Genomic DNA, 9,855 nt, shown 5'->3' on the forward strand with positions numbered 1-9,855 from the left:
CTCAGAGACCTGCGGCACTGGTGTGAGATTACAGGAAGAAGTGCATTACAGAGAAATTGGTTATACATAAACTTCCAGTGGGAAAGTATAAAAGCACAGATCATTCAGGCCACAAAAACAGTTTGCATCCAGCTCCACTGGCAAAGAGGGGATAATGCTCTATGATCTAGGAGACCCACGCTCAGTTACAGGCACCTGCAGAACCTGCTGGGGATGGAAGAGGAACAAAGAGGCAGAGCCTATTCATCTTTACCAGGTGTAAGCACAAGGAAGCATGCTGAGGGAATGGCCGCTTCACCAGTCTCGGTGGTAATACCAGGACTGTAATAACAGAGCCATTGCTTTGGCATGTAGCAGGCAAGAGAGGGATGTTGCCACCATGTAGGCTGGGGCATTTCCATCATAGCTACACTGGATGACCCTTCCAAGCTAATGCTGCCCAGAAAGTACAGTTTTGTACCTACCATAAATGTAGATGTTCGAAGATCCACATTGCTGCAGTCCTTACACTTGGGGTAGTCCGCTGTCCTCGGTCGGCCCGAATATCAAAGTATTAGGCTGACGTCGGTCAAGGCGCTTAAGACTGACATCAGAACGTCAGGGTACAAATGCGCATGACCGACGTCATATCCTCAGTCTTTTCTTGCCCCAGATGTCAGAAGACCCTAAACAGAAAGGTCAAAACAAAAAGACAGCAAAAAACCAACCAACCACCCTTGCACTAATCATATGAACAATATATACAATATGCACAATATTTACAACCCAAACCACACAACCGCCTCTAACAACAGAGGGGAAGGAGGGAGGAATTGGACTGCAGCAATGTGGATCTTCGAACATCTACATTTATGGTAGGTACAAAACTGTACTATGTTCTTCATCTCACATTGCTGCAGTCCTTACACTTGGGTAGAATCCCAAAGCAGAGGTAAGGGAGGATGGCAAAACTATAAAGTAGAAGGAGCTGCCAAAATGCCCTGTAAAATAGCAGTGGCAAACCCAGCCCTAGATTTAGAGTAAAGTGGAAGGTGGTAATGCTTAGAGAAAGTATGCACTGAACTCCAAGTAGCTGCCTCCAAAATATCTTTAATTGCCACCCCCCTCAAAAAAGCTGTAGAAGTGGCAGTAGCTCTAGTGGAATGAGGCCTAATCCCAGCTGGAACCTCCTTACCATGATGGGAATAACAGAAAGCAATACAAAACCCAATCCACTTAGAAATAGTTTGTTTTGACACAGGCTTGCCCTGAGAACCCAAAGCAAAAGAAACAAACAACTGCTGAGACTGCCTGAACCCTTTAGTTCTGCTCAAATAATATCGCAACTGCCTGTGTATATCCAAGGTGTGCAAAATCTTTTCCCCTTTATTTTGGGGGTTTGCATAAAAAGTAGGCAAATGAATAGTTTGGCTTAAAGCCACACTAGAAACCACCTTAGGCATAAAGGAAGGATTAGTACGTAAAGATACCCTATCCTTATGGAAAATTAAGAAAGGCTCAACTGCCATAAGGGCCTGTAATTCAGAAACCCTTCTCGCAGAGGTAATGGCCAACAAAAAAGCAGTCTTCCATGATAAATATTTCAACTCGGCAGTAGCTGCAGGCTCAAAAGGTTGTAGAGTGAGTTTCTCCAACACAAAATTGAGATCCCAAGCAGGAGTAGGAGCTCTACGCGGGGGTCTTATATTCTTTGCCCATCTAAGGAATTGCTTAAACAAAGGATGAGAAAACAATGGTGGATCACAGTCATAGTGAGCAGAAATTGCTGCAGCATGAATCTTAATAGAAGAGAAGGACAAACCTTTGTCCAGTAACTCAGCAAGATATTGAAGAGCCACACTTAAATTAGGCTTAGCAACATCAAATTCCTTTGCTGCACTCCAAAATAAAAATCTCTTCCATTTATCTGCGTATACTTTCCTTGTACTAGGCCTTCTGGCCTCCAAAATAACATTCAAAACTTGCTGCGGAAGCTGAGACCCTCCAGGGTTTAAAACAGAATATGCCAGGCTGTTAGGTGCAGAGAGTGAAGTTTGACATTGAGTAAATGACTGTTCTCTTGAGACAACAGGTGTGGAAACGAAGGCAAAGGCCATGGAGGCTCCCGAACCAGACTTCTCAGTAATGGGTACCAGTGCTGTCGAGGCCAATCTGGAGCTATTAGAATCATCTTTGGCTTGTCCTGTCTGACCTTTAGGAGTACCTTTGGGAGGAGAGGCAGAGGTGGAAAGGCATACACATGAAGATTGCTCCAATTGAAAGAAAGAGCATCCACTTTCCAAGCTGTGGGATGAAACCTTTTGTGCAAAACTTTGGCAGCTGGTAGTTCAGTGGAGAAGCGAACAGATCTATGTCTGGAGTTCCCATGACACTGTCAATTTCTGAAATACATGAGGATCCAATTTCCACTCGTGGGGATCCATAATTCGCCTGCTCAACACATCTGCTAAGGAGTTCTGTGCTCCCGGCAGAAACCTTGCCTGAAGATTGAGCTGTAAACTGAGAGCAGTCTCCCACAAAATCATTGCTTGCCTGCATAGAGGATAAGAATGTGTCCCCTTGCTTGTTGATGTACCACATGACAGTTGTGTTGTCTGTTAGAACCAACACCTGCCCTGGAAGAAGTAAATCCTTGAAAGCTATTAATGCAAATTGGACTGCTAACATCTCCTTCAAGTTGATATGTAGATGTTGTAGTCTGGCAGGCCACGTGTCTTGTATCCACTTTCCATTTAGATGAGCTCCCCAAGCTTTGTCTGAGGCATCTGTCGTTAGAATCTGACTCGCCTCTGGCCGGGTCACAGAGAGTCCCTTGTTTAGGTGACATTCCTGAGCCCACCACAAAATTCCTTTTGAATGCAAGGTATTATCTGAATGACAGTGTCCATATCTTGGCAGTGCTGTGTCCATACATTTTGAGATACCATTGTAGCTTCCTCATATGCAGTTTGGCATTGGGAAGCACCAGAATACAAGATGCCATGAACCCCAAGGCTTGAAGGACTGTCCTTGCAGTCAGCCTGGACTGATGAGACAATTGATGGAAGTAAAGGGAAAGATTCTTTTGTTTGTCCGGGGTCAAAAAGGCCATCTGGGATGCTGTATTCAGTCTCACACCCAGAAAGCACATGTCTTGAGAGGGTACTAGACTGGACTTTATTTCGTTCACAGAATACCCCAGGCATCTTAGCACTGCTATCACATATTGCAAATGATGAAGAAGCTCGTCCCTTCCTTTGGCCAGAATCAGGCAATCGTCCAAATAAGGATAGATCTGTATTCCTTTTAGCCTGAAGAAAGCTATCACTGGAGCCAGAACCTTTGTGAACACTCTGGGCGCAGTAGATAAGCCAAAGGGCAATGCAGAGAACTGATAATGAGAAGTCCCAGCTCCAAAACGCAGATACTTCCTGCAACTTAGCCTGATAGGAACATGAAGGTAAGCTTCCTTGAGATCCAGAGTCACCATCCAGTGATCTTTGCCCAGCAGAGGTAAAAGCTGTTGTAACGTCAACATTTTGAACTTGGGAATGTCCAGATAAGTGTTGAGGATAGATAAATCCAAAATTGGTCTCCACGTGTTCCCCTTCTTTGGTACTAGGAACAGGCGAGAATAAAATCCTAGGCCTACTTCTGGCAGAGGAACCGGCTGTATGGCCCCTATTTGCAGCAGCAGAGAAATTTGTTTGTGAGCCTCTATTCTTTGCTGTGGAGGAACGTCTGGCATGCCTTTGAAAGGAGGCAAGGTATGGAAATAAAACCTGTAACCTTGGTGTATAATATCCAATACCCATCTGTCCTGGGTAATTAAACTCCAATTTTCTTTGAAGAGTGCCAACCTTCCTCCCAAAGGTGCTGCCAGACAAGAAGGCTCTGGCAGCTGAAAAGGTAGGTCATTGGGCCTGTTTACGAAAGGACTGGCCCCTGCCCTCACCCGAAGACTGTGCAGGTGAACTCCCTGTTCTAGGTCTGAAAGAGCCCTGAGCTCTACCCCTACCACGTCTAGATCTTCCCCTAGACTGTGAATCATAAGAAGGATACGTCCACCCCTTAGCAGGCCAATTCCTACTAAACTTCAGAGGCTGAACTTGCAAAAAATCTTTAACAGTCTGCATAGACTTAGCCTTGTCTTCCATTTTCTTTAAAACTGCCTCCACAGGTGAACCAAACAATACATCAGATTGTAAAGGAGCATCTAAAATCCTTGTCTTAACATGGTCAGATAAGTTCTGATCCCTCAGCCAGGCGTGCCTGCGAAGAACTGACCCAGTGGCAGCCACCCTAGACGTGGCCTGTACAGCATCAAATCCATATTGTAAAGAATGCTTACCCACCTGTTCAGAAACATGTACCAAATCTTGTAATTCTTTACACTCAATGCCTTCTGCCAGAGCATCTACCTTAGACTTCAATTGAGAAAGAAGATAGTTTTGATATTTCAACATGTGAAACTGGCAATTCAAACCCTCATAGCTAAGGTGGAAGAAGTATAGACTTTCTTTCCCCATCTATCCAAAGCTCTGGCCTCTTTATCTGGAGGAACCGGATTTTTTACCACCGAGGCCTTGACACCCTTAGGTCCCTGACTAACTGTTTCTGGGTCCGCCCTAGGACTCTTATACAGATATTTATGAGCCTCAGGCACCCTGTAATACCTGTCCGGTTTAACAGGAGCAGGAGGCAAAGAATCAGGATTAAGTGAAGCCTCTGCAAACACATCTTCTACAACATCCAGAACAGGTGGAATAGCCAAAGGCCTATGCTGGGGTAAAAGCAAAAATTCCCTAAGCCTTTTCCTGGAATCAGAGAAGTCCTGACCTTCCCACTTAAAATGTTCCCTCATAGAATGAAGAGTCTCTGAAAAAGAAAAATCCTCTGGAGGAGAAGCAGAAGGAGTAGAATCATCCACATCAGAATCAGAATAAGGAGAATACTCCTGCAAGTCTTCATCCGAAGACTCTGAAACATCCGAAACCTGCTCAAAACTCCCCAACTCTGGTTCCACTCTAGGCCTCTTATCAGGAGGGGGCAAAGAACCTCTAATCAAAGTAATTAAATCTTCTGCCATTTTGAGCATGTGCTTCTTGGGCACAGATCCTGAAGAACTAGGAGTGACACCAACAGAAGCTAAACCTGGCCTGCCTCTGGGAGAAGCCTTGGAAACAGAAGGAGAGGGCCTAACCACCCTAGGAAGGGAGGGGAGTACAGTAACCTGAGAAGCCCCTTCAGCCTGACCTGCCTCCTGAGAGGCCACATCCTGCAATATCAAAGTCTCCCCTGGGACTCCAGAGAAGCCTCGGTGGAACCACCGGTTCCACTGACACCTCTAAAGAACCGGCGTCCGCACGGACAACTCTTCTTGCCTGGGTTTAGCTGCTTTGTCTTTGCGCTTCTTCGAAGAAGCGGGCGCCGGAGCATCCGACGGCATATTGTAATTGCACCGCTTCAAGACCAACCTGGCACAATCTAACCTTCGCAATAGTGCGCTTATTAAACCTAGCACAAAAGCGACACCCAACAACGTCGTGCTCAGGCCCCAAACAAGGAATACACAAAGTATGATAATCTCTATGCGGTATCTGCTTCCCACAAGAAATACAGTTATTCACTTTTTCTGACATCCGGTAAACCACTGAGGCAAGAAAAAACTAAAATATTCCCAACGGGTACTTAGCCAACTTTGACTCGGTCTGAAACTCCGAATTCGAAAAATTTCAGAACGCCGAACGGCACTTGCAACGCTGCTTCTGCATCGGACCATGCGGCAAAAAAGGCTGGGGATATGACGTCGGTCATGCGCATTTGTACCCTGACGTTCTGATGTCAGTCTTAAGCGCCTTGACCGACGTCAGCCTAATACTTTGATATTCGGGCCGACCGAGGATAGCGGACTACCCCAAGTGTAAGGACTGCAGCAATGTGAGATGAAGAACATCGTAAGAGGGAGGAATGGTGTACAAATGGGTGCATCATGTGTCTGCAGAAGCTATGATAGCTCTTGCCGCATTTGGCAAGGATCTTCCTTTTGAGCTGGGTAAACAGGAGGTCTAAGTGCCAAGCAGTTGTGGCAAGTCTGCGAGCAACATAGAGGAGGAAAGGGTGTATTTTATAGGACTTGCAGTTGGCCCACTCTCTACCAGCTAAATCTCTCCTCTGGGAGAACTGATGGTCTGATAGGGTTTCTCAGGCAAGAGGGGCTCTCACCTAGCCTGCAAATGCTTGGCTCCTGCCTGCAGGGAATTATTTGGCTAAATTTGTGCAAGTAAAATCATTTGACAGATTCCCAATGAGGTTGGGGAGGAAAGAGAAGAAGGAAGAGAAAAAGCCATCTTTGTCATTGGCCAGATTGACTTATTCAACTGGCAGAAGGGGAAGAAAGTGATTTTACAGATGAAAACCATTTCCCTTTTTCCTGGAGATCACTAATGACTGTTCCTTTTTCAACTTAAAGCAGAAACATAAGTTCAAAATAGTTCCTTCAAGAAGACAGGGAGCCACAGAAGTGTCGAAAACTGTGCCCACTGCCCACTAGGTCATATCAGTGACATCACAGATAAAATGCAATGCACTGAGAACAGCTACAGGGAAATGGTTCAATAGTTTCTTACTGGAACGTATCTGTGGCCTAAGCCAAGCTATTCCAAAACATTAAAATCTCTAGTCCACTACTCAGTCTCTTACAGCCTCCTGAAATGTGATCTTTGCCTAATGTTTCTTACCCAATACATCCTCCATTTTTAGAATAGACTCCCCTAAATAACAAGCAGAACACCTCCCTGCAAACCCTGACAACTGAATGGATAACTGCAAGTATTAATGTTAATGATCTCTTATGTAGAGGGAATTACTCTAACCTTATCACTACAAAGGTGACATAGCTAAGCTTCCTGATGGTTCTCCCTTTCCTAAGCTTGGTATAAGTTATAAATGTTTAACATGTGACTTGGGTTAATTCCTTGAATCTACTGGTAACCTGCATCACATGGGTCTCTGAAGTCATCCTCAGTTAGTCAAATAAAAGACTGTTCTGACTGCTAATACTGAAGAAATTAACATGACAGCCAAAGATATCATGGGCCTCTGATTAAAGTTTGGAGAATGCAACTAAAATATCTGGGCTTAAAATGTGTAATGGGTAGTGGGGATCACTACCAAATCTACTTTAGGATGAAATGAAAGTGAGCAGCACATTGTGTCTGCTTTCTTTGTAATCTAGGCATCTATTTGTGTTACAGACAGTTATATCTCTCCAAAGTCGTTTGTTTTAATATTACAGAAAGTTATGGTTACACCAAGCTTCAAACTACCAGTGTATGTGTTCCCATGTCACTGTGCAATATGTGAAGTTAACAAAGCTGTTAAAAAAGAAAAAAACGAGAGAAGACTTAGTTCAGACCATGAGTGCAACGGAAAGGGATTGTGCCCTTTCAAACGTGAAAGCCATGACAGATTGTATATGAACCAGGTACCTTTGCAAAAGACTGGGGTATGGGAAGGCTTATAAGAAAAAGAACTAATGTTGAACCTTGTCTCCCTCAGAGGAAAAAAAAAATTCATACTGCTCCCCCAGGTTTTGAGCAACCTTTGCAGATAGTTTTGGCCATTTAATCACTTCAAACAAATTTATAATATAGCTACAGAATTAAAGATCTTCTGTGAACAACACAGGTGCAAAACTAATGGTCACAGAGAACATGCTGGCCTAATTAATTCAGACAGCACACATTTATGCCAGTTAGAACTTGTATGTTTACTTACTCAGCTTCCTCCAGAAGACCCTCTATATTGTTGAGAGGTTCAGTGGCAGGATTCTGGTCAAGGATACTTCTGATTTCACCAACCTTTCTCTCCACAGCATCGATTGTATCCTGGTATGGTCCTGTAACACCACTAGCCTTCACCGCATTTGCCCTCTCCAACAACTGATGTGTCTTGCTGGTCAGTTCCTTGAGGATGACATCCCAAACAGCAAAGCACTCGTGACATGGTGTACAGTCAGGGAAAACACCAGAGAAACCACGAGCACACTTGTCACAGCGATAACCTTCAACACCCTCGCGGCAAACACAATGTCCACTTGACTGATCACATTGAGGTGTGTCAATTCCCTGTTCATTACAGTCACAAGCTTTAAAACAAAGTGATAATTGTCTTATAAATCTGAAATTTAAAACGTCAAACATTTTCATTATTTCTAGTACATTATGCAAACAACTTTCTTTTTATGTTTATAGCAGCCTGTTCCTCTAGTGATTCACAGATTCTACTTTTATTTTCGATTGGGAAGATTTATATGGAGGAAGGTTTTGTAATTCTGAACCATCAAAACTTGAGCACTTGATCACAAAAATCTTGTTTCCTTGGTAATTCATATAGCATAATGCTCATAATACATACATACATTTATACTTCAGAAATATGGGTAACAAAGTTATGGGCACTTGTGAAAATACTTGATTTGCAAGCCAAGCTCTGGTTGTAGGAAATTACAGTTGTGTAGGAACTTTCCATAATTATAGATGTTTGAATATGTTCAAAGTTGTAGCAGTATTTACTTTTGGGACTTCTGACACAGAAAGCCAAATGTCCAGCCTGTCTTTTTGAGCGTCTCTCACACACACACACGCACACACACACACACACACACACACACACACACACACACACACACACACACACACACACACACACACACACACCCTTGGCCAGACAGATCCTCTCCCACCTGAATATCAGCACACCAGTGGTATAACAGGGACTTCCACTCATGCCAACTTCAGTTCTTTCTTTCTTCTGTACACTAATGGGGTCTTGCTGAAGCCAGAGCACTAGCTATCCAGGTGGTAAAAAATGCCCTTCAGGGATGGCAGCCCATCCAGAAGAGCTCTCAAAGCTCTCTTTCCATCTACTAATCAAACATATGATAGGGACACCTTGTACAGTTATCAGGCCCGGAAGGTAGGAAAAGGGTGACTAGGTGCCTGTCCAAATCCTGGGATATAAACAGGCAAGAAACAAGAATAGTAGAGGGAGGAAACTATTAATGCAACACTGAACATACTTGAACATCTACAGTTATGCTAACTTGTTAGACATCTGTAATATGTTCACTATATTGTTCACTGTTGCAGAAGTTTTAAATATTGGGATGAGTTTTAAAGTTTACGGACCAAACCGAGGCTGGCTCTGGGAAGGTATAGGTTGTAACAGCCTTGTAAGATAGCCATGGCATATCCTGCCTCAGCTCTTGCAGTAATGTGCATACTACAGTGCTTGGAAAAGGTGTGGAAAGGTAAAACTATCCACCAGTTATCTGGGGACACCTGCTCTTACTGAACCCAAACTGCTCCTCCTCTATACACCTATGGATTCATTTATTTTTATTCTTGCAAAGATTTTGGTTAGGATCCTGTTGTCCGAGTTTATCAGTGGTATAGGCCTCAAGGCCCAAAATCTATTGCTTCCTTTTCTCTTCTAGTATCGGGACTACTCTCACCTTCTGAATCAATCTGGGTAGTATCCCAATTTTTCTTCTGGTGCTGCGGTAGCGTTGTCACCTCATAGCAAGATGTTGTCCCGTTCGATTCTCAGCTAGAGCGTCTTCTGTGTGGAGGCATACGTGAATGGGGTGTGCCTTCGTTGAAGGTTGTGTATCAGGGCTGGTAACCCGGTACGTACAAATCCACTACCAATCGTTTGCAGACCGGAGTTCTGTTGTGGCGACCCCTAACCGGGAAAAGCCGAAAGACACAAACATTAAATATTTGAGTTAACTCTCTCCAATTCCTTCACTGCAATCATGTAGAACTCTGTTGGGAATCTCTTTCCATCGCTTCCCCCTGCAATAATTAAAAG

At 43.9% G+C, this 9,855-nt stretch overlaps 1 protein-coding gene across 1 annotated transcript in view; it reads right to left on the reverse strand.

Moving 5' to 3' along the window:
- Positions 1–9,855, reverse strand: part of LAMB1 (laminin subunit beta 1) — a 1,172,470-nt gene that overhangs the window by 295,323 nt on the left and 867,292 nt on the right. Inside the window, exon 24 of the mRNA XM_044088561.1 lies at positions 7,759–8,128. Within this exon, the coding sequence (XP_043944496.1) occupies positions 7,759–8,128 (370 nt within the window). The remainder of the gene's footprint in view (positions 1–7,758; positions 8,129–9,855) is intronic.

This window comes from Protopterus annectens, chromosome 11.part0, assembly GCF_019279795.1.
Source record: "Protopterus annectens isolate FY-2018-M chromosome 11.part0, PAN1.0, whole genome shotgun sequence".
NCBI classification, from domain to species: Eukaryota; Metazoa; Chordata; order Ceratodontiformes; family Protopteridae; genus Protopterus; species Protopterus annectens.